General features: G+C 39.4%; 1 protein-coding gene across 2 annotated transcripts in view; it reads right to left on the bottom strand.

The window, feature by feature from the left end:
• Nucleotides 1-26,079, bottom strand: part of LOC107998068 (PH domain leucine-rich repeat-containing protein phosphatase 2) — a 146,686-nt gene that overhangs the window by 74,220 nt on the left and 46,387 nt on the right. The window contains exons 1-2 of one of the 2 annotated variants that reach the window (XM_028666835.2): nucleotides 15,817-16,634; nucleotides 11,794-13,469 (exon numbers count right to left, since the gene is read on the bottom strand). In XM_028666835.2, coding sequence (XP_028522636.2) covers nucleotides 11,794-13,365 — 1,572 coding nt within the window. In that variant the 5' untranslated portion in view covers nucleotides 13,366-13,469; nucleotides 15,817-16,634. Of the gene's footprint in view, nucleotides 1-11,793; nucleotides 13,470-15,816; nucleotides 16,635-26,079 lie in introns of those variants that run through there. The other variant, XM_062072840.1, reaches the window with a different exon arrangement.

The following is a 26,079-nucleotide window of genomic DNA, read 5'->3' as shown; positions in this document are numbered from 1 at the left end:
CTCAGCACGCGATGGAATTCTATCCATCCAGTTTAATTAAAATGGGGGAGAAGGAGGGAAACAGGGAACAAGCGTTCCGTCACAATTGGCCCGAAGCATTATCAAATTCTCAAATGGCGGACATCGACTCGCGTCGATCGAAAACCTATTAAACATCCAATTCAAACCCCAAAACCTTTCACCCAAACCAATCCCAATCCGAGCCCCGCAGCACACCATCGTGCCGCCGTGCCGCTGTTTACGACTTCCGTTTTACTGCTTTCCCGTGGCCAGGGAAACGTTGGATCAAAATTGGCCGCGTAGCTCCAACGAAATCGCTTCATGTTTCCATCCGAATTTATACGAATATGTTTGACTTACTTTTTCCAAATATAATTCTTTACTTGGTAAACCGAGAGTAAAAGTCAAAAGCTCTTGAAAGTAGCGAAGACCACTGCAACTGTTTCATCGGAGAGAAAAGAATCAAGTTCGAGAATTTGAACGTATGAGAGGATGGCGGATCTTCGAACAACGATGGATTCTACGTATTGTGGAATTTATTCCCAAAAATAGTTGTAGAGAGCGTAAAAGGCGTCGTCGAAGAGCATGATATTACGTAAATATTATATTCGAGAGTGAGAGATTTTAATTTCAATGCAGCGTGAAAAACACTTAGAGAGAGTCTTTATGGATCAACGAGTAATTCTTGGTACACTGTTCGTAAAATATGTTGGAGAATTCGAAAATGGAGCCAAAAGTAAAAGGAAGGAATAATTCTTAATAGATATTAAACGTTAATTATTCGAAAAAGTGTCTTTCGCTCTCGACACGGTCTGTCCATTATTCGTAAAGTAAAATGCCGTCGAGGATATTATTATCCAAATGTATTCGCATCTTGCCACCCTCGAATATCTTCGCTCCTCGAGGCGGCCATGTTTGCGGACTTTAGAGGCTGTTCGAGGTTCCAGCCGTCGAGTTGCAAACTTTTCGATCCAGGGACTGTTCCCAGGGACAGGTTTCTTTTATAAGAAACCACTCTGTAGGATGTTGGAGAAGGGCTTTCAACGCCGCATCAATCGAGAAGTTTCTGTCTCTGTTGGAAAAAGTGGTGCCTCGGCCAAACAGCCTTTTTACCTGCAATCGGACCAACTTCGCGGCAAGTTTGATTGACCCGCCATCACGAAGAAACGCGAATTCCTTCTTTTTTTTTTCTTTTTCATTTTTTAATCCTTCTTCGCGTTTTCATTTCCTTCCTCCCTTCCTCTCCTACTATCGTCCCGGAGAGTCTTTTTATTTCGAGGCGTTTTCGTTTTCTTCTTTGTTCCAACTTTTTATGAAAGCTCGATTGATTACTTCTTCCGATGTAATTGTTGAGAAAAAGTTTCTCCAAGAGTTTGTTAAGATACATGGAACGATTTTCGAGTTTAATGGGTTTTGAGATCGGATTGTTTCGATTAAAAAAAAAAGGAAAAGAGAAAAACAATATCGCGATATTATAAATTATTATAACAAACACGACAAATTTTTAACTCGTATTTTTTAAATTTCATACTTTTAATTTATATCTATAAACGAAAAAATGAAATAAAATAAAATAAAATTTTTCAACTTTAAAAATATCGGAAAAATTTCATCCCCAAAATATAATTCACCATGCGTATCTTCACGCTCCACAAACAAGGCGATAAATCCTTGATCAAATATGCCATTAGTTGCTCTCCATTTCTCGTGTCCCATTTATTAAACGGGGGAAAAGGATATTATAGAAAAAAAAGGATGGAAAAAAAAAAATAATCCAGCTGAGGTTAATCGCGACGTGACCGAAAACCGATCTCAATTTCTGTTTATTGACATAGAAACGATGAGGAGAGAGAGAGAGAGAGAAAGAAAAAAGTTTATTCGGTGGATTATTAAAAAAAAATAATCGATCGCGAATCGATTAAAATATTTGGTTTCGCGACACGATTTTTTTTCCCTCGCCATTTTCCACACCGATTTCAAACATTGGCGCGCGTTAAGTGTTCCAACTTGCGAAAGAATAAAATAACGGATCGTTCTGCAATTATCCGCCCAGTGGAATTGTGCCGTTTTTCCGTTTTTTTTTCTTTTTGTTCGCGGTATCAGAATTTCGTATTCAGTCCGGCGAAATACGGCTCTGAATTTATTATTATATATTATATTTATTATATCTGAAAATTTCATTGATGCAAAATTAAGAAACGGAACTTTGAATTGAAATTTCTTTTCAAAACGAACGATGGATAATTGCGACGAGTTGCTGTCGTTGCTTCCGATTGATTCGTGATTTAATTTGTTTTTTTTATTAAGAACAGAATTTCCATTCACACCGAGGTTTGTTGTCTGGAACCGATTCTCCGGATGGGCGAAACAACGTCGTATAAATGTCATCGTGGAGGAGGAACAGTGTGTCTACACAAATCGTGTCTGCAGAGAGACAGAGACAAAGAGAGAGAGAGAGAGAGGTCGGCAATACCCTCGAGATTATTTCCTTTCGCCCAAGTTACGCGATCCAACTTCCTGCGGATTCCCCCTATCCCAAGGAACCAACAAAGCCGGTCATATTCCGGAAATTTCGTAAAAGGGCGTTCGAGGAAACGATCGCCTTGATTAAATAATACAGGGTACAACGATGATACGGGTAATGCGATTAAATAATTATGGAGTAAATTTGATAATTTTTCGTTAATTTTGAAACAAAAAAGTGTAGAAGAACTGGATTCGATGATAAGTCGAAATATTTCTTCTCCCTTTTCTAACTTTTACTTTTAAAAATATTGAGTTTTTCGAGTTTTCTTCGAATTTCTTCGAAGAATACTTTCCATTCAAACTCGATCTATGATTATTGTTTCAACGTTACGTTTTTACGAAATTACCGTGAATAAATTCAATAAACGAGTTGAAGATGGAGTATTTCTCAAGAGTCCAGCGTGGAAAAGTATCGTAAGCGATCCGCCTTAGAAAAGAATCGCTATTCCATCAGCCGATAGCTGATCAATCGATTCGATTCCATGAGACGACTTTTCTGTCACTCTCTGGAAAGAATCAAGCCTCGTATCGAGTGAGAACAGATCGGACGATCTCTCGAAAATTTCTTCGGCGAAGGAAAATTTTAAAAATTTGTCAAAAATTCTTAAAAGAAAGAAAGAAAGATTTCGTACGGAGTAATTAACCAGGAAGGATTTAAAAGTGTTGGAAATTTTTTAATATCGAAAAATGGAGAATTTCCAATACCGAAGAAAAATGTTAAAAAATGTTGGAAACTGTGCAATCAGTTTGCACGTGTAACAGAAACATAATAGATGTTGCATCATTTATTTATTCAAAGTTGAAGTAAAACGTAATTCACGAATTTTTCACGAGAAAGCAATCAACAATTTAATAGGTTGGAATGGATTTAAAATTTATAAATTACTCGAATATTTCACGAGTCTGAAAAATTCGATTTGAACAGTTTCGAAGTTATTTTCATGTTTATACTCTAGCAATTTCCCGCGTATCTTCTAACTCCGTTAATTAGGACGTTCCCAGGGAACGAGTTGTAATTACAGCTGTAAAACATGCGAAATCTATGCGCCTAAATTATTAACAACCTCGTAAAATTTCTCTACGTTCCAATAATATTTCAGTGAAAATCAAGCAATTTAATCGTAATCAACCTCGACTAACTGCCCGATTAATAATATAAAACAAATATACAACAAAAATAATTTACAAACCCGAAGTAATGGCCATTAAGTATCGTAATTATCAACAGAGAAATTGAGCAATAATTATTGCAATAAGAGATATTCGATTTCAATTTAAATGTAAATATTTGAGAATTTGCGTACGAACGAAGATTAAAGATGAACGGTGAATAATAGAGAAGAGAAAAGAATAGGAAAGAGAAAACGTCGAACGATTAAAAAGAAATTCGAATCCGGAATTAAAGATAGAGAAGATTTTTTTTATTTTTATTTTCGATGGAAATTGACGTTATCGATCGAACAGCGGAAACCAAGCTAGTTGCATTTCCCCAGGGGCCTTTGCGTATAATTAACAAAACTCATTATAAGCAGCTAATGTTTTGTATGTACATATGTACATATCCTAGTTGATTCGTCGCGGCGATATTCGTTTGTTTTGTTGAACCATTATCGGAAATAGAATTTTAAAAATTAGTCATATGCAAACGTATCGTAATGAATAAAATGATTTCGTGGATTATTTGCGTGGAGACGACGCGATTAAAATTTATGACATAACGCGGTCGGTCTGTTTCGCGAAAATTTAAAGTCGTCTAGAAATCGAGATTTAAAATTTTTTAAATTTCTAACGTTCTCGTTTCACTTTTGCAATTCGAATTAAAAAGAAAAAATATTAAAATCTCTATAAATAAAAATTTTAAAAAATTTCTACTACATTTTACGAAATAAAAGAACATACACGAGGAAATATTTTTTTCACAATTTCAACATATCTCAATCCAACAATCTTCAATAACAATCTTTCGAGGTTAAAATTAAAATTGCTTTCCAATTCTTTCCAAATTTTCTCCGATCCCAATTATCTGTCTTAAAATATCTGTATTATCTGTCTCTGAACGAAAAAAATATTTAAAAACGAGAGAATATATATCTCCCCTTTACACAACCTACTTCCGTATAACTATAAATAAAAACTTGGCTCCTTGTTTCCACGAGCAACAATTTACCGTTTAACGAGTCCTCCTTTCACGGGGAAGGCGAACGTTATTTAACGATTGCCGGTGCACACCGACTGTGTAACCACGTCCCTACCACCCTTTTCAACCCCTTTATGCCACCCTTTTCTCGGACCCTTTTCATATCGGTGGCATCGAGGGACGAGGAGGAAGTTGGGGCATGGAAAAGGAATATTTCTGTTTAATGGTCCGCGATAAAACCGCGATCGCTTCGTCAAAAAGCACTTTACGCTCGGCCAGGTGTTCGCCAACTTTACGATTTTTATATAAAAGCTCTAAGCTGGACACGGGTGCGCGGTTTATACTTATTTATGGAACGACGTAGCGGCGCGAATTCGTCGTTTTCGACTTTACACTCGGATCCACTTCCCCGGGAAATCGTGTCGTTCAGTTTATCTCCCCTTTTTTCCACGGAGTTTATGGACCGGAACTGCTATATATTTTTCTTTTCTTTCATTCTTTTTCCCCTTTTTTCTTTCTCCGTTTTACTTTTGAAAGATGAAGATATCAGGTGGAAATTATCGGTTAATTGCGAACATCGATGATTTGATCCTTTATAGATACGAAGTTCGAAAAGATTTTCATAAGAAACGAAATTTGTCCGCATTACGGACAATGGCAAATTGTCTTTTATCGCAACCATTGTTTTTCATTATTCCGAAACTTTCTTCTCAATCGAAAAATTGTATTAAACGATGGATTTTAAGTTTGGACCGTGATTCTTAAATTCGAATTTTAAGATGTTCAAATGTCAAAAAGCTTCTTTAAGCCTCGATTTTTCAATCACGATTTAAAATTTAATCGAAAAATTTTGTGAAAATCGTATGGAAATTTCCAAAGTTTCCTATTCAATATTATTGGAAGCAAGGTGTTATAAATGTTTCGTTATTTTCTCGCCGTTTATTTCTCCCGGTTCCCCTCCCGTTAAGAGGATTACGATTAGAGCATTTGCAGGTGTTGCGATGCTTTTTCATCTCCTTTTTTTTCTTTTTTTTTTATTATTTCGTCACGATACGCTCGTTGGGAAATGGCACCACCAAATTTCCCCCCCGAGTTTTGATCTCTCGTATACACGAGAGCGAATCGAGGGTGAAAATTCGCAAAAGGGCGATTACACGCGTTACCCTTTCGATGATCTCGATTGTAGCCCCAGTTGTTTTTCACGGAATTTACAGCGCTATCCGTGTTTAAGGGATTAACACGAGCGAGAAGTGGAATGTAAAAAGGAGTGTCTTTTTTTTCAGATCTGAAGAGAGGAAAACGATAAAGTAATTTTTGAACGAAAGATTGCGCAGATCGATTGGAATAATATTTATTTCAGAAATGTTGGAGAATGGATAAGTTCCAATTTTGCATTTTAGAATTTAATTCTAGAATCTCTCGAAGATTTCGAAGAAAATTCGAAAAAACTTTACGCATTTTAAAATATTTTGGAATATTTTGAAGAGGACAATGAAATTAATTCATCGATAAAATTACACTTATTTGCATAATTATACGTACGATCTAGATAAATTTACAAATACGTTTTATCGTGAATATTCATTACGCTCGTTAGGATTAATTAACTCGCGACAAAATATTGTAATAAATCCGTAATCTTCGAAATGGTTCAATTTTGTTCAAGCATCGACGAATCTCTGGAAAAATAAATTTTGCTTTCGTGACGAAGATGTTAATTTTTTTTTACAACCGATCGAAATATTATTTTATTATACGAAGGGAGAGCCACCCTCCCTTCAGAATCATCGATAATCGAGCTCCGCTCGTTAACCCGAATTCGCTTGAATTTTTCTAAAATTTCCACCGGAAATTTCCGCGCGAAATGAACATTTGAACTCCAGAAAATTAAAATTATTATATTTTGAAAATAATAAAGAGGGTCGATTAATTGCGCGGTTTTATTTAAACGATTTCTACGAAAAATAAAATAAATAAATAAATAAATAAATTAAGTCTTAATTAAGTCGCTTTTTATAAAAAGTAGTTGAGACGGCACGTCGAATAATCCGATAATCATATTATCAGTTTTATATACAAATAATTCTTGTGGGATCGTATATGAAATATACGATTGCAAATAAAAATAAAATCTAATAATTCCAAAGTCTTTTGTCACATTTCACTTTTGCCATATTTTTTAGCATGCTTTCGGAGAAGAAACGGCTTTCGAAGATTTGCGTGTATTATTAAAAAACGAGGCTCAACATGAAAACGATCCTCTCCGTCCTTCATCTTCCTCCATAACGATATCCATCATAATTATTATATCAGACTTATATAACGAAGAACATTCAATTTATAGTAGAGAGACACTTTTTCATCCCTAGTTCCCGTCGAGAAAGGAATTCAACGCGAGGAAAAAAATATCTCGCGAGGGGGGCGCTTAATCCCTGTAACAAATGATCTTAAAAATATCCTTGGCCGGGGTTGGAGGAAAAAGTGGCACAGACGAATGCCCGATTCAGATTCATTTAGACGTTCACCAGCTGGGGATGAAACGAAAGAGGGGGGAGGGTGAATGGGCTAACCATAGCCGTGTTTTATTTCTGCCGTCTCGTTGATGGAATTCCGATAATCATTCAATTTTCCCGCGTTTTGTCCTGGGAACGGGGCGAAAAAGTAAAACGTACGTAAGAAAAGGGGGAGATTAAATGCGAGGGATAAACGTAGATTGCCATCAAATCGTGTCCCCTTTCCTTCGTTTCGTAAAGCCGTGGAAAATATAAAGATTGAACGTTGTCGCGAGTTTGACTCGGATTCCCTCGATCGTAGTTTTATTATCGACGATGACGTAGAGAAGAAAGAAAAGCAAAAAATAACGACGATGATATAAGATTGAATTCCTTCGATCATAGTTTAATTGTTGGTGATGAGGTAGGGAAAAAGGGGAAAGCGATAATTACGATAAAAAAAGAACGAAAATCGAATAAGAACGACGAGGATTAACGTGGAAATTTAATTCCACAATTGGAATTTTCAGCGGGGAAAAGATTGCTTTTTATCGTCTGGCGGTAAGTGGAGGGGAGGAGGATGGAATTAATTAAAAAATAACGAGGTTTTCGATCGCGGCGGATCACCGCTCTTCCCGCTCGCTTTTTCGACGTTGGAAACGCGATTCCGCGCGAACGAAGCCGAAAATCCGAATCAATCGCGATTCGAGTTTAATCGCGCGTTTCTATCTACATCGATTACAACAACCCTCGATCGGTAACGTCGATACGCAGGCGTTGTACGCTTAAACGGAGGAGGAAGCGGTGGAAATATTTGTCGCGATAGCTGGACGGGAAGTCGACGCGGCGCGCATGCTCGTTTCGAATTCACGGCGCTCACCGCGCTGCGATTAATTTTATAATATCGGCCGCTAATTTCATCGTTAATCGTATCGCGTTATTGTTTCGTCTCGGTGGAATACAATCGGCCGATTTCATAATCCCATTCGCGCGCGAACAAGAGGGACAAAAAAGGAGAAATATTTTTAATAAAATGTAGTAAAATATCGCGTTGTTGAAAAGGAAGGGAGGATCGTAACCGATCGTCCGGACTTTGAATCGTAATCGAAACGGAGGAATTTTCGGAAGAGACGACGATGTTGGAAATATTGGAAATTTAAATTCTTCGAAAGAATTCCCGTTTATCGTTATTTTATTTTCATCGTGGAAAATACTCATAGGTTTGGGAATCGGGCGAAAACTCCACGAGGAGTTTCCCATAGCTGCGGCAAAATTCCTGAAACTCGTAGCGAGACGGACACGTAACCCAGCGCGAACTTGTCCCGACCCTTATGTAATTAAACACCTGTTCTCGCGGCTTGAACCGGTCAGTCACGTGTTACCAACTACCTGACTTCCTTGCCACAGTTTCTCGGATAGGGGACACCTGTTTCAACGATGGCTTCCAATGCGACAGCTGCTCTCAAGTCGTTCGCATACCGTTCCGCTCTCTAACGAATTTCCACCCGTATCTCTTTCTCCAGATTTATTAAAAATGAATGCGTCCAATCGATCGAAATAACACCTACGAATAAAGTTTACATTAGGAACAGAGTTTTATCTAAATAGAGATACCAGATATGTTTACTACGGAAAAAGATATTTTTTCTTTTATACGGCTCGTCGTGGCTTTTCTTGCGGCTTATTTATAACTAGAGAGCGATCCCATTTAAAGAACTTTTAGTTCGAGTTTTATCGTAACACTTTTAAAAAAACACTGTTAAAAAGGTTAAGTTTTTTCTTTTGGAAAGATTAAATTGTTCGAATATTTAAAACATATGTACTTATAATTTGTTGGAAAAACAGCTTCGTAAACGATAGCACGTTTGAAAGGAAGAGCAAGATTGTACATTTTTCTACTAAAAAAATTTTGAGAAATTATTGTCTTATTAAAACAGAAGACTCTTTAATTCTTCAAACGAAAGAAAAAATCATCGACTAATTAAAAGAAGAAGAAAAGTTTTAAACTCCTTTAAATCAAACAAAAGAATTTCGATTTATAAATATTTATCAAATACTAAAATTCTCGACAAAAATTTTTCAATCGATTCGTCGTTCACGATCGTATTTCATACGTTCATCACGTTTCATGGATTATAATACACGCAACGAGTTGTTTCTGGATCAGTTAATTCCAAGTCGTGCAGCTACTCGACGAAAAGAAGTAGGACGTTTACACGAGCGTGGGTATCTCGGAAGAGAGAAGAAATTCAACGTACGCCATTTTGCGCAAAAATTCTTACTTCAAATCTTATCAAATCATTACTCAAACGAATACTCGAAAAACCAACCAATCCACGAAGAATAAAAGAAAGAAAGACTTTTAAGAAATCACAAACGTAACTCGTAATAAATTTCATTGGAAACATTAAACCATCGACCTTGGCAATCTTGTGAAAAGAAAGATAACCAAAAAAAGAGAAGAAGACTTTTAGGAAAGAGGCCCGTAACGACAGCGTGTATAAATAGCACATAGGGAGGGAGAAGAGGGTGAACAGATGAAACGAAAACACGAAAATCCATCAGCGTCATTATTGCGGCCGTCTGTACAAACGCAAGGGTTGACTTTGAGCAGCGGCTGTGACAGTGGAGTGTATCCACCTCGAGAGCTTCTTTTAAGAGGCACGCCCGCTATTTAAGTCTGAGTCTCCTTTGATTACTGGCGCGTACCTCGTTATCTTTGAGGAGGCAGCCCGCCCGTTCCACTCGTGGTAAAGGGGTAAGGAAGGAAAGTTTTGACTGAGTGTACGAGAAATCGGTTTGTCCCCGGACGGGGAAAGCGCGGAGATGCGCCCATCCCGCTTTTTACGTTCTACCCCCGCGTCAAACAGGGACGAGAGACGTTTTGTCGAGGGGAGAAGATTGTTCAGGAGACAAAGTTCCTTGATTCAAAAAAGTATCTTTGGGGTGGATTTGCTGCTTGTCTCGCGATTTTGGATCAGGGAGAGGGTTTTCTTGGAGACTTTCAAATAATTCGTTTTCCTCGACAAGAAAAGAGTATCTTTGATTGTTTTTCTTTTCTTTTCTTTCGAGGATTTTAAGGTAATACGTTAAAGGAAGGGATCTGTTCTGTAATTGAGATGTTAATGGATGGATCTTCGATAATTCGTGTGCATTGTTATTATCGTTACGATGGTTCTTCAAAGGAAAGCAACGTTTCGATGAGTTTGATTATAATCGTATAATGGAACGTTATATATATATATATTCGAACGTCTCGCCGAGTCTTTGACTTTACTCTATCTACTAATATCAGGTTTAACGTGACCCAAAATGCACGGGGAGACGATGTTATTGGATATCGGAGATTCGGAACGATCACGTTTCCAATATACATGTTTGTTACTCGGCAAATGTACAAAGAGGGAGGTTAATAAAAGCAACTCGAGTCAACCAGTTGGTTTACAAATGTCATCCCCTATTTCAACCATTACGATCCTTTAAATAGAAAATCTCGTATTCTCTAATGGAATTAACTGCAAATTTTATCTCGCGAGATAAAATTAATATTTCTTATCCCCCTCCCTCTTTTATATCCAAATTCGTATTAAAATTCAACAAGGATCTCTCATCGATAAATCGTGAAACGGTTCGCCCTGAAATTCTTAAAAATAAAAGAAAAGAAGGGAAACAAAATCCGTCGCATCAATCGGAGATTTTTCAAAACTTTCTCGTCTTCGTTCGTACTTTTCAGCCGCGAAGACATTCACCCTTGAAATTTCAGTTCGAAAGCGCGCAACACGGACGTATAAGCCACACACGCTTATCTTTCTTTCATCAAAAGGAAACGATAACTCTCTCTTTCTCTCTCTCTCTCCATCTTTTCTCAACCGAAACGAAATCGTCTCGCTGGGATCCCTTCAAAGAGAGGCAGAGAGAGAGAGAGAAAGGGAGAAGGAGATATTGCGGTACGTCAGGATTTCCGGTCCGTCGTTAACGTTCGAGCACGAGATAAAGTCCACCGTGATATTCCGTGAAAACCTTCTCGTATTTTTCCTCCCCCTCCCCGCCACTCTTTCTCCCTATTCTCAACGTTGACGTCCTCTACCTTGTCCTCCCTTTCATTTCTCTTCTCTTCCCTTCCTTAAATCGCGCTTTTTTTTTCATCACTTCGAGTTTCACCCTTTAAACTTCCTTGCCGGCGACGTTTCATATTTGTCTCGACGCTGCGTGTTTTCCTTTTTTTAAGCTCGAGACTTTCTTGCTGGCAAGAAAAACAGAAGACAGAATATAATAATCCAACTATCTTTAGTTTAAAATAAAACCTCGATCGATCCTCTTTCTTTTCTTTATCGTTTCCTTTCAATATTATCGTAAAAGAAAGAAGAAACCGTTCGAGCTAATCAACTTCCTTACTTCGAAACGAACCGAGGGCTGAGAAGAAAGAAGAGGAAGAAAAAGAGAAGAAAAAAAGAAAAGGAAAGAAAGAAGGGAAAACGTTTGAAAAACATCCTCTGTCCCATCGTCGCAAAGACGCGAGTGAGAGCAGCAGTTCCTCATTAGCATGTTCGTCCCTCTCATTAACCGGGGCGGTCGCGCGCAACCTTTGCGTCGTAAATCAAATGAATAATTAGCCACGGAAGTTGGGGGTCCGCTTACCTGTATAAACAGAGACAAGTCGTCGCCCAACAGCATGTCCCTGCACACGTCTCTCGCCGTGGTATCGACAGTGAGATAGACGAGGCTGCTCTCGATCCCCGTGTGTATCCTCACCCAACCGCTTCCACCGTTCCCGACATCCACGCCGACGCCAGAGTCCCAAGAGGAATTAAACGTCTCTTGGAGCCTGGCCACTTTCGGCCCGCTCATCGCCTCGCCGCTCGTCGCCGAGCACCCGCCGCTGCTGTCCATCGCTCCTTCGCTCCCCGATTTCTCCCTCCTCTTCTTCTTCTTCCCCGTCGCGGTCTTCCTCCTCTTCTCGTCCCACGCCGCTTCCTCCTCCACCTCCTCCTTCTTCCCTCCCTCCCCGTCCAACCACCTCTCCACAGTCCTCTCGCAGCCCCGTACATCCCGCGGGACCTCCTCGATCGCCAACCGATCGCCAACCCTCTCCTCGTCGCGGGCTCCACCGCGCTCGACCTTCGCCTCGTCCCCCGCGCGCGAGATCCCCTCCGAATCGTATCTTTCCGGATACAACCTCGAGCTGCCCAGACGATCGCTGTCTTTCCACTCCCCCCCGCGGTGTTCGGCTTCCTCCTTATCCTCAGCTCCGCACAAGCCTGGCCTCGCCGCCATGATGAAGTTCTCGTTATCCCGCAACGTTCTCGGCTCGGACGAAGAGCAGGAGGAGGGCGAGGAGGCGGACTGTTTCTTGGTCGAAACTTGGTCCATCCTCCTCGAACAGTCCCGGTCGCACGATCTTTGCGCCGGCTTCGCGCCTCTGCTACCCTTCCGCTTCGCTTCGGCGTCCTCCTCCTCCTTCCCCGACCCGCGGCTCCTGCCCTGCTCCTTCTTCCAACCATCGCATTTACCCTCCTTCGCGCTGTGGTTCTTCGACCTGGACCTCTGCTGGAACCGCTCGTAGTTGGCCAGGATCTTCTGATTCAGCTCGTGTATCAGCTCCAACCTCTTCGAGATCGAGTCGTTCGTTTTCTCCGTCTTCTTTCTCCCGCCCACCCACTTCCTCTCCCCCTTCTCCCCCTCCTTCTCGCTCTTCGACTTCCGCGACTTGGACGACCCGCCGCCGCCGGACGACACCTGCTGTCTCCTCTGCTTGCTCCACTTCCCGGACGACCCCGGATCGCTGCCGGGGACCCCTATCTCGTACTTGGAGTCGCTCTTGATCACGGCCCCCTTCTTCTCCTCGAGCGTGTCCTTGCCACGCCTCTTGTCCTGCTCCCCCTGCTGGAACCCCGACACGTTCATCAGCTCCAGTCCCGTCTCCACGCGCCCTCTCCACGACCACGCGTCAACCTTCTTCCGGCTCCCGCTCAACTCTATCCCCCTCCTCGCGTCCGCCCGAACCGCCAAGCCGGGACTCGAGCCGCTGCTCAGGCTGATCCTCTCGTTCAGCTCCCAATTCATCGCCGCCGTCCTCCTCGTCTCCACTTCCTTGCTCCGCCCGGCCCCCTCTTCGACCACCCGCTTCAAACCCCTCGTCGAGGACAATCTTCGGGACCTCCTAAGCTTGCTCGACGCCCCACCGCAGGCGGATCCGCTCGCGATCACCATTTCGCTCGCGGATCATTCGCTCCGCCGATCGATTCTTTCAGGGTTTGTTGCGTCGATCGACCGGATTTCGGTTGTTTTACGAGGGAATTTTGCAAGGTTGAAGGCTGAAAAAAATTAGAATGGATGAAAATTTCATTCTTGCTTCCTTTCGATTATGTTTGGTGAAAATTGGAATACAAGGGTGTATTCGGAATTTTCGCGAAATTTTTGGAAAATTTTTGCAAGATTCGCGAACAATGATAGGTTCGGGGAATAGGATTGTGCGAAAGAAACTTGAAGAAATGTAAATTGAGAGACAGATGGTAACTCACGTATGAATAATACATAAGACGGCTTTTCGAGTTTGTGTAATGAATTAAACAAATTTTGTAATTGTCCGCCATTCACGTTGGAATACACGCAACAGTATTTCTCATAAATCACAGTATTTCTGAAATTAATCAAACTCATTTCACGAGTAATTAAACCTTTCAAACTTCTCGAATCGCGCAACAGTACTTTTAATTCATCAAATTTATTCCATACGCAATAATCGTCGTTATATTAATCCTTCAAAAGATCTGGTACACCCCTATTATATTTCAACCCCTCTTCTTCTTCTCGAATCGCGGGAAAGTTTCGTTTTCAAAATGAAAAACGACGAGTATAAAGTGTGAAATTTCGGACGAAAGAAAAAAATTTCGAACATTGGAACATGGAAACGATTCAATCCGAAATATTTTACGTTTTCTCCGCACGCCGGGGGGAGGACTAGTGTTCTTGAAGGTGATATAAATTTTGCGGATACGGCGATAAACGGATCCCTGTCGGTGGACAGGGTCGATGGATAAATAGAAAGCAAGATACGTGATTCGAACGAGCAAACGTTTCCTCCCTTTTGTTCGCTTTCAACTACTTCTCCACGTTATACATATATATATATATCGGGCATAGTCTGCGCGAAATTCGGCAAAGGTACGCTTTCCGTCACCGATATCGCGGAGAAAATCGATTTGGGGGATAAACGATGGCGGCGCTTTTGCCGAAAGGAAAAAATTTCCAATTAATTCGTGAAATATTTGCATCGGTGAATTTCGAAGTGAAATCGCCCAAATGATTACAACCATGCAGATAATCATGCAAATATCTTTTACATATCTGCTTCCTATCGATTTTATTAAATTCTACAAATTGAAAAATAAAAGTCGATCTTTCGAGGTGTATGCGCGATATCATTCGTTGGCAACAGTCAAAGTCGAAACATTGAATAGAAAAAAATTTTTCCATTTTTTCAAGGGAAGATATTTTTAACGAGACACACGATCTCGATTAAACACGAATAATACAAGACTCTATTTTCTTCTCTATTCCATCGAATCGATTTAAAAACGTTCAAAGAACCTTCTTATCCTTATAAATCCTTTGATATTAATTTGTGTTTGAACAGCGGCCACGATATTTCAAATATTGTCGAACAAATATTTCTCATTCTAATGCTCGTACAATTTATCATTTATCGTATATATAGTCGATGTCGAACCAATATCTTCGATCAAAAAATGAATAAAATTACATTCGTTTATTAAATTATTCGAATACCGATCTCGTCTCCTCCATGTTATAAATAGAAAGTACGAATTTTGGCTTTGACGCGATTAATGTATGAGATATTCGTGGAGGAATGTTGAAACAAAGCGAAGTAACGTGTCCGCGTTAATAAATGGACGTTTCGAATTTTCGCAGACTTCACAGTTTGCATCTTTCGTTTCTCGTAATTTCGATTGAAATAATATAGCGAATAATGTGCGTTCGACAAAAAGTAACGTATTTAATTTATCCCTCCGATCATTAAATCTCAATTACTTTCAGCTATTTGTCAAAATTACATCGCTTGGAGACTAAAAATAAAATTTCACAATCGCTCGTTTAACGTTCCTTTACATTGGTATAATAGTTTTTCTCCTATTATTATCATTTCTTTGTTGAAAATTTTCTTCGTCGATCGCATAAATTTAAAATTTTCAATTTTCCAAATTGATATTTTCGATCGAGGTTTATTATTAATTTACTTATTCGCTTCGACATCTGTGACAATAAATAAAATATTAAATCGCGTTTCATCTTCTCTCTCCACGAAAGGAATTAACGATTCTCCAACATCGAACGGTTCCACGCAAAAAAGTTTCGACCTTTTTGAATAAAACTCGCGGAAAATATTAAATCACGCGTACATCTTGCCTCCACGGAGGGCAAGGAATTCTCCAACGTCGAATGATCCCAGGCATGTGGAACTCTATGAGTCATCCACGCGCACACGGAATATCAAACAACACATTCGCGACAATCGAATCCCCTCAACAATATGTATGTATCCAATTATTGTGACACAACTTGCCGAAAAACAAGGATATGCATCGTTACTTTCGTTCAGAATATACGAAATACTCGACACGAATATCGATCGACACTTACGCGCGTTGCGTACTCGTCGCAATGCCTCTGTTGCTGCTGCTGCTGCTCGTTCCACCACCACCACTTGGCCGTGCTCTTCCGATAACAAAAGACGCTCGAAACAACGCACTTCGTTCCACTTTCACAGTCACCAAGAACGATGCAAGAACGATCTCACTGTTAACCGAGTTCTCATCACCGCGGTCTCGAAATTTCACGCCCACCGACGAAAGCTAAGTCGTTCGATCATTTCTTCTCTCAACACTTAAAGTGAATCGATATCAACTCGAGTGGAAAATTTAATCGTATCACGCACGTAATCTTGGAGTGTCGGTTAATTAGATCGATAATCGTCGCCTGGCCAAACTTAATTACCTCGCATTAATTATCCTCACCACCAAGTACCAATCAAACTCGATCACCCTGCACAACATCCAAATGCCACGAAGTCCGTTAATAAATTATTTCGACTCGAGAATAACTTGGAACGTCTACCTTTATCCGAGGATTAAACTTCCACCGTTCGTTATCTCGTCGTAGAATTACATTCTCCTCTATTAAAAATCTTAAGAAATTCGCACAATTTTATCGCGAATATTCGCTCGACTCGATTCGAAGGATTTCACAAGGATTGCACGAACTCGCGCGCGAATACACTTGTCTCGTGCAATGTGATCGACCGACTCGCACGGCTCTCTCATTTACCGATCTTTTCCCATGAAAATTCGGCAAGATAAAAACGCACTGCCTCTCGCAACGAGGGATCGCGGCCACTGGCCACCGTTCGTTTTCAGCATCGTCGCCGACATCGTGAATATATCGGCCGCCACCTGTCTCTTCCCTGTCTCCTCTACCTGTTCACCACGCTGCACGATCATGCCACGATCCTCGTACGTTGGCTGGAACGAGGAAAGGGAAAGGGACAATGAAGCGATGGAAAGAGGGGAGGGAGGAAGGAGGAGGAGGAAGGACAGCAAGGCGTGAGACGAGTGAACAACGAGCGGATTAAGGGAGTAGTAGGAGATGAAAAAAGGAGGTAGGGGAAGGTAAGAGAGATGGAATGCTTCGCCTCTCTTCTTCCACGTGCTCGCTTCACGTGGTCTCGCGGGAGAGACGATTCTCTCCCAATTATTATTACGTGCGTGAACGACGGGGAGGGGAGTGTAGGGGAGAGGAGGATGGGAATGGCGGACGAAAGAACGTCGTCTTCGCGTGGCGCTGCTGCGAGAAAGGGAGGAGGGGAGATTCCGTTCCAGCTGTCGAACAACGATGCACTTCCGCTCCACTCCTTTTTTCGTCCTCGAATTTATTTTGGCCTGGTTTTTGGTCACGAAAGTGTTGCAGCTTGGGGATTTTTAACACTTCCATGTTGACCTTCCTCGTGGAGTTTTTCGAGATGGAGCTTGATCATTTTGGATTCGTTGCTTGTTTCGAAATTATTAAAATATTTTCAATCGTTCCTCGGAGGAATCGCACTCGAGGAAAAGTGACAATCGTAGGTCGATCGAAACCGTCCAATACCGTCCAATACCGTCCTTTCGAGACACCAGATTTGCTTAAAGATCGCTTCATTTCCCGTCTCCAGATACTGCCAATTCAAATGGAGATTTCTTCGAGGGAAAGCTCTCTCTTGCTTTCCACCGCACTTTGGCACTCGACCAAATAAAATGACACAGATCCAAAGATTTCCAGTCCTCTCGCAATTTTTCCCATCTTTCCCGAGATAATGGAATGTAGACAAAGGGACGTATCTCGCGGATTATTATATACACATTTATATAAATCTACGAGCTTGTTTGTTCGCATATTTCTTTTCTCTAAAGTCGTCTAAAGTCGAAAATCGCACGAGCGATCGTGGCATCAGGAAGTGTGCAATTATTTCGACCAATTAAAACGAACTTTCGATCGAAAGGAACTTTGAATCGAAAGCGACGATCTTGATAGACGGCGTATGTCTATATATATATATTTTTTGATCTACTTTCTCTCGCATTCCTATCAATCGTAGCATATAGAAAAATTTGTTCATCGCGATTATTATTATTTCTACGAAAAGTTTCGATTACGTGCACACTGTTTTTCTTCCATTTCCACGCGATATAATTTTTAGATAATCCTTCCACTCGTTACACTCCGACTTCACGCAGTCAATCTGTAGATGTTTGAAAAAAGAATCGTTTGAAATTGATCGACCTATTATTTTTCTTAAATCGCGCATTTAATGTTAATAAATTATCGAAAATTCTGTCATCTTTTGAAAATCTTTTCGATATTCTTCCATTCCACATCCTCTTTATTATTTCTATTATTCTTTCATCGGTAATTGAAGAGAAATGTATCATTATCGTGTATTCGCTGTTATTTCACTTCGAGACATCTCTTTTTTTCTTTTCAAAATAACACGCGGTATCTCCGATCCTTGTCCGTTATCCTCTTACGACAACAATTTTATATTTTTTCCATCCACTCGAAACGCTTATATTCTGCGATATTTTTTATAGAAAAATTTAATCCAGGAAAAATACTTCTTTTGAAATCATCCGAATCATCCGATCATCCACGAGAAACCTCAGTTCGTAAATTATTCAAGTTTTATTTTGAAATACCGCTCCTTGTTTCCCCTCTTTCTTCGAAAAATATATTCGATCCTCCTCTTCCCGTACGAAACCATTGGCGTCGCAGTGCCGTTTCTTCGCTGCCAGTTTCCCCGAAAATCGCAAACCGCGAACGAACAATCCTGCAATGTTGCTGGTTCCCTTACATGCAAATCCGCGCCGCCACGCATGCACGCATTTTCCCACGCTCCCCGAATCAACCTGCGTGTCCGTGTTCGTAGCCAGGAAGCGTGCGCAAACGTGTGTCACGCCACCGAAAAATATCGTTTTTCAACGCGCAAGTTTCCTCCCGTTTACTTGGATAAATGGGTATTCGATATTCGAAAAATTACGCCCTCGTGATATCCGATCCTTGGATTTTAAATTTTGCAACCATTTACCTTGAATTCGTCTGAAAAATTTTTAATTTAATAATTTTCGATCGTTGGAGTAGTTTTACGCTTCGAATAATAATCTTTTGAGGCTTGCCTCGTTCGAAAAATTACGCCCTCTTGATATCCGATCTTTGGATTTGAAATTTTGCGACCATTTACCTTGAATTCGTCTGAAAAATTTTTAATTTAATAATTTTCGATCGTTGGAGTAGTTTTACGTTTCGAATACTTTAAAATAGTAAAAAATTGGCTTCGATTATAATTCGATTCGCGAATCGATCGATTATTAAACTCGAATCAATTTTTTTTTACTCGAATAATAATAATTTCTCGTGGCTTGACTCATTCGAAAAATTACGCCCTCGTGATATCCGATTTTTGGATTTTAAATTTTGCAACCATTTACCTTGAATTCATCTGAAAAATTTTTAATTTAATAATTTTGGATTGTTGGAGTACTTTCGCGTTTCCAATACTTTAAAATAGTAAAAAATTGGCTTATTCATTTATAATTCGATTCGTGAATCAATCGATTATTAAACTCGAATCAATTTTTTTTTATTCGAATAATAATAATTTCTCGTGACTTGATTCATTCGAAAAATTACGCCCTCGTAATATTCGATTTGAAATTTTGCAACCATTTGGATTATCTTGAATTTATCTGAAAAATTTTTAATTTAATAATTTTGGATCTTTGGATTTGAAATTTTGCAACTATTTATCTTGAATTCATCTGAAAAATTTTTAATTTAATAATTTTGGATTGTTGGAGTACTTTCGCGTTTCCAATACTTTAAAATAATAAATAATTGTCATTCGTGCTTTACAATTCAATTACAATTCGATTCGCGAATCAATCGATAATTTTTTCTTTACTCGAATAATAATAATTTCTCGTGGCTTGCCTCGTTATTATTACCAAAAAAACTGTATCGATTTTCAGTAAGTAATAATAAAGAGAAAAATCCAACTTCAGCTGACCAACGTGGCAACAGTAGCGGCGATTCAACGTCGCCGAACGATTCATCACGCGATCGAAGCCCAAAGCGTATCACACGGCTCGAACTGGTCGTCTTCTCTCTCTCTCTCCCTCTGTTCCGTTCTCGAGCAAGATTCCACGATCGAGGAAGAAGAGAACCCACCGCGTTTCCGTTCGCAGTTGACCGGGCGTGCGACACAACCGATCCGTGTCGCGCAACAAGTTCGTGTCGAAACGGTTCGTATTAGCTGGTCGACGGGGGGGGATGGGGTCTCTATACGTTGGCCAATGTTCTTTGTGTTCGAGTTTCTCCGTGCTGCGAGGAGCTTTGCGGCTAAGACTTTTATTCCCCGGCCAGGATGAATTGCCAGATTGACTCCCGTTTTCGGTTTTCGCGATCGACGAGGAGCGTCTTTTCTCGTGAAAAAAGTTGCGATTTCTCCGGGCAGTGACGTAAAGTAGAAGATCGATCGTGGAAAACTTGGGTGAAGAGAATTTGCTAGAACGTTTTCTATTAACTTTGTAAATATTTCTGGACCCTGCCTCTGAATGAAAATATATCATAATTATCGAGGTGAGAGTCAAAGATCTTTACTGTGGAAGAAAACTAGAATTTATATGTCAATTAAACGGTTTAACTTTTCCATTTAACAACAAAAATTGTGTCACACTTGTTAAACCGACCAAGAGATTAATATATCTTTCCGTTTAACAGAATACAAAAATATATATTCTAATCGATATAAATCAAGAGAGAGAAGCAAACTCTTCCAAAAAAAAAAAAAAAAGAAACGGAGCAAGCCTATTGTCTCGTGCTAACCTTTATCAGCTGGAAGAAGCAGCGACAATGGCATTCCCTCTAACCCACTTCCACCGCGCCTCTTCAACCCGCAATCCACGTATTCGGGGGGAGGGAAGGTATCCCTCCCTTTCTCTCTTCTTATTGTCCCCGCCGCCACCCTCTTACCACCCTCTTCAACTCGTAATTACAAACGAAGCCAATTAAAGCGGATGAGCCTAAATAGCCTGGCCCCGACGTTTGACTACATCCGCCGAATCCGGGACAATAGGACGTCTGACAACAATTCGTGTCACTTCCGCCCTCCTTCTTCCTCCATTCTTCCCGACCCCCACCTCCACGCCGTCTTTTCCGATCTCTTCGTTTCTTCGATTCGTTAATTTCGAATTTTCTTTGTGTATTTTGATAATACAAATAATTGTAATAATTGTAAAATATCGAACGGATCTATATCGATAGATCGAGTGGTTTTTTTTCTTTCTTTTTTAGAGAGAGAAATTGATAACGAGATGGATTCGATTCGCTTAAAGGCGTACGTATTCGAGGATCGAAATAAATAAGGATTTGAGGGAGAAGAAATTGATGTCAAGTTTTAAGCAATAATATTCGTATTCTGACGTTAGGAGAAATGGAAATCGATAGTTATTGTAAATATTTAATCTTTTCGCTCGTCCTTCCAATTTATTTAAACGGGAACGTATCCGATTCGAAGATCGAGCAAAGTAAAGCTTCTTAGACACATCGACGTGAAGTTTTACTGATTCTGGTTTATTAGGAGTAACGAAATAATGTGTTTCAAGAAAAAAGAAAGAGAGAAATGTTACAATTTGCACGATACCGATTTATTATAACGTAAACGTTATACTAAAATGAAACATCTTTCAAACCTGTCAATTCGATCACTTGAATCGACCTTAATTTTCGCCGTTAACCGATACCTCGATAAAATTCTCGATTCTATTATATAACTTTCATAATAAAAAGAAATATCAGAATTGCGCATCGCAAGTGATTTAAAAAATAACGTTAAAAAGTTCGCCGCAGATAGGAAGAAAGAAAGAAATGTTACAATTTGCACGATTTATTCTAACGTAAACATGATACGAAATAAAAAATCTTTCAGCAAACCTATCAATTCGATCGATTAATTTTCGCAACCGATACCGAAATAAGATGAAATAAAATCTTCTACGTATAACTTTCGTAATAAAAAGAAATATCAGAAGAGCATCACAAGTATTTGAAAAAAAAAATTCGGCGCAGATAGGAAAAGAAGGAAAGAAATGTCACAATCACTATCAATTCGATCGACGTTAATTTTCGCAAAATCCTCGACTCTGCTATACGATTTCCGTAATAAGAAGAAACATCAGAAGGTATTTGAAAAAAATTGAAAAGTTAAAAAATTCGGCGCAGATAGGATCCGCGTGGAAAAGAAAGAAAGAAATGTCACAATCACTATCAATTCGATCGACGTTAATTTTCGCAAAATCCTCGACTCTGCTATACGATTTCCGTAATAAGAAGAAACATCAGAAGGTATTTGAAAAAAATTGAAAAGTTAAAAAATTCGGCGCAGATAGGATCCGCGTAGAGGAGAAATAAGGCGAAGGAGGGGGCGGGGGATGGGGGAGAATACGCGGTGAGACGGAATTCGAAAATTGAATGGTCGGTATTTTGGTGGTGTTTCAGCGAACGCCGTTCGAAAGCCACCGTGGCGAGACCACGATGGCCGAGCTTTGTCAATTTCTTACTTAATGAAGCGTGTCACGGCGTGTCATTTAGAGCGTAGTTTTGAACCGTTTCCCCTCGTGGTAAACGAGTTTCCACCAACAATACGGGTTGAAACGATGGATTAATCTCACGCGTGAATATTAAATAGAAAATCGCCGAGCCAATTCTCGATTTCGTCGCCACTTGCTTCGATTAATTTAATTCGTGTTGATCGGCGTTGGTTTATCGAGAAAGAGAGAGAGAGGAGGGAAAGTTTTTCAGCTTCCAATAACTCGTTGATCAAATTTCGACTTTGATTCGAAAATAAAATTTTCATTTTATCGTTTATACAGGGTATCGATATATTTTTAAAAGTGTTGGAAGATTTCAGAAAATTTAGAGGCCAAGGTAAACGTGCAAGTTGTTGGATAAAAGTACTTTTTACTTGTTTTGATCTTCAGAATCGAGTCTTCGAGTCGGCTCCATAAATATATTAAACGCGTACATCCGTTATATTTTTGTGATTATGATTTAAAGTAGAAATTCCAATTTTTCTATGTTCGGTCAATTAAATCGTCGAAAATAGGATATTAGATTTCTTTTCATTCGTATCTCGACATCATCGAAGAAGTCCAAGAGTTTAAATATCCTTCCAGTTATCCTACAGTTTTCGAGAAGCTCTCAATACTCGATCACCTCATTTCACGCATTTATTTTTTAAAAACGGAAGAATTCGTATTTATCGTTCCACTATGTACCATTGTCTGATCCATTTCACGCGTTCCAGTTAAACTTGAGCATTTCGAAACAAATAGTCCTCATCGTTCATTCGAAAGATCTTCATTCAAAGTTAAAGGAACTCGATTCCAAACAACCTAACGACTAAATCAATCCTCCAGAGACACTTGCGCCAACTATACTCAACTTTTCCACTCGAATTAAATAGCGACGTGTCTCGTATTAGTCACGATTCTCGTCCTGTTTCCCCATCTTCGATCTACTTTATCCCGTCAGAAATTTCGAGAATGAGGAGAATTCGCGTTAAAATCCAAATCAAAAAGGGAATTTCTCGGGGGAACGTGTCGAGAATTGTATCGCGATTTTATCCTTGGAACGAACTTAAGATTTACCTTCGATTTCGAACATTTCGATATAATTATGGGAACGAGTTGGATAAATTAATTTTTGATAGACGAAACGGAAATCATTCGTATATATTTTTAAATGCATAAAAAATACAAGGATATTTAAAATGTCCAGAAATTTCTTCTGGAAAAATCTTAAAATTCAATTTCTCCAAATCCACGTTTCTTTCGGGGGAAAAAATATTATTTCTCATTTTCGGGTTTATTTTTCCATCTAAAAAAAATATCCATCCCTTCTATGTCGCTGTCGCGCTGTATCCCGTATCCATGCCACTTCCACCATTCCTGTCGCACGCCACACTCTGCATACAAGACAAATATTTGCGAAAGCGATAGCTTATATCAACGCGGGCACAGAATTCATTTAGCCTTGCAACAGAGCCTCGTCCCGAATCTTGGTGCCAAACTACAAGTTCGTCGCTTGTCGTTCAATCCATTTCGCAAAAAGTACAACAGCCTCGACATCGGCGAAGAAAAACCCTTGATCGATTAAACGACGATTCAGGAAAAGTAGAGAACAAGGAGATCCGTATCCAAAAAAAGATCAGAATGCAGAAAAACAAGAAGTTAGTCGAGATCGAACGAGAAAATGCGACGATTCAGGAAAAGTAGAGAACAAGGAGATCCGTATCCAAAAAAAGATCAGAATACAGAAAAACAATAAGTCGAGATCGAACGAGAGTGAGAATGTTAAAAAAAGAATGCGACGATTCAGGAAAAGTAGAATTCGAACAAGGAGATCCGTATCCAAAAAAAGATCAGAATACAAAAAAATAATAAGTTGCAGAGAATGTTAAAAAAAAAGAATGCGACGATTCAGAAAAAGTAGAATCCGAACAAGAAGATCCAAATCCAAAAAGATCAGAATACAGAAAGACAATAAGTCGAGATCGAACGAGAGAATGCGACGATTCAGGAAAAGTAGAGAACAAGGAGATCCGTATCCAAAAAAAGATCAGAATACAGAAAAATAATAAGTTGCAGAGAATGTTAAAAAAAAAGAATGCGACGATTCAGAAAAAGTAGAATCCGAACAAGGAGATCCAAATCCAAAAAAAGATCAAAATACAGAAAAACAATAAGTTTGTCGAGATCGAACGAGAGAATGCGACGATTCAGGAAAAGTAGAGAACAAGGAGATCCGTATCCAAAAAAAGATCAGAATACAGAAAAATAATAAGTTGCAGAGAATGTTAAAAAAAAGAATGCGATGATTCAGAAAAAGTAGAATTCGAACAACGAAATCATATCCAAAAAAAGATCAGAATACAGAAAAACAATAAGTCGAGATTGAACGAGAGCGAGAATGTTTAAAAAAAGAATGCGACGATTCAGGAAAAGCAGAATTCGAATAAGGAGATCCAAATCCAAAAAAAGATCAGAATACAATAAATTAATCAGAAAAACAATAAGTTAGTCGAGATCGACGAGAGAATGCGACGATTCAGGAAAAGTAGGAGATTCGTATCCAAAAAAAGATCAGAATACAGAAAAACAATAAGTCGAGATCGAAGGAAAGCGAGAATGTTTAAAAAAAGAATTCGGACGATTCGGATAAATCGTCAGATTTGGCAGGGTCGAGTAAATCGGGGGTAGCCGTGAAATTGCGAGATGGGAGGGGGATCGTTGTCGAGTGCCACACGATCGATTGGCCACCCTCTCGTAAACTTGGTTCACGAGGGCGAGAAAAAGGATCTCGTTCGTTCACGGCTCCGCTTAAATATGGGGAACGATTAGGAGACGTCGAGTTGGATCATGTTGCAACGGATGATCGCTTCTTGCTATTGATATTTGGCCGCGGTAATGATCGGTCGGTGATTCGAGTTTCTAAGGGTCGAAGACGATTTTCACGCGTTGGAAAAGAAAGGAGTAATGATCGGTGATTAAGGATGGGGTGAGGTTGGTTCGAGGAACGTTGCGATTTTTTTGGAGAATAATGATCCTTAAGGGCGATCATGTTGGAAAACTTTATCTTTATATCTATGAGAATTGCGATGATCACTGATTAGGTATATCGATGAATTAAAAATGATATCGAGTTGAATGTTGTTCTAAAAAAAAAAAAATATCGACATACTATAATCTTCGTTTTAGATCATGGATCGACGAGACGATCGTCGAACCTTTCATCCAAGCTCGTTTTATTTGTTCGTTTATTCGTATCACGACGAAACTTGCGAAACGTTTGTTACTCTTTAATTAAACTTCGTCCACCAAACATTTTTTTTTTATTTTTTTTCTCGCAAACCGAGATCTTTAATTAAACTCGAAATCGACTTTCATTAAGTTAATGCTGTTTATCCGTGATTACGTAACAGCTAATATATTGCCGCGATCTCGTTACAAAGTACTCGTTTTTTTCACTCTTCTTCTTCTTCTTCTTCTTCTTTTTTCATTCCGCTTCGAAAAGTGCATCTTTGAAACGAAAGATAAAGCCAGCATAAATAGATCCGTTCTTAAGAATTCGATTCGATAATTATTAAAAAAAAAGAATTACTTTTCACAAGAATAATTAAAGAAATAATACCTACTATATTTTGAATATAATTCCATTTTTGTTCGTAAACAGTAATTATTATTAATTTATAACATCATCGATCGAGTTTTCTAAATAAATTCAACGTCTTTTAATACGTTAATGTAGATTATATCGTAC

This window comes from Apis cerana, linkage group LG3 (genome assembly GCF_029169275.1).
Source record: "Apis cerana isolate GH-2021 linkage group LG3, AcerK_1.0, whole genome shotgun sequence".
Classification (NCBI taxonomy): domain Eukaryota; kingdom Metazoa; phylum Arthropoda; class Insecta; order Hymenoptera; family Apidae; genus Apis; species Apis cerana.
The sequence above is the reverse complement of the archived record's forward strand: the minus strand, read 5'-3'. Positions and strand labels throughout refer to the sequence as shown.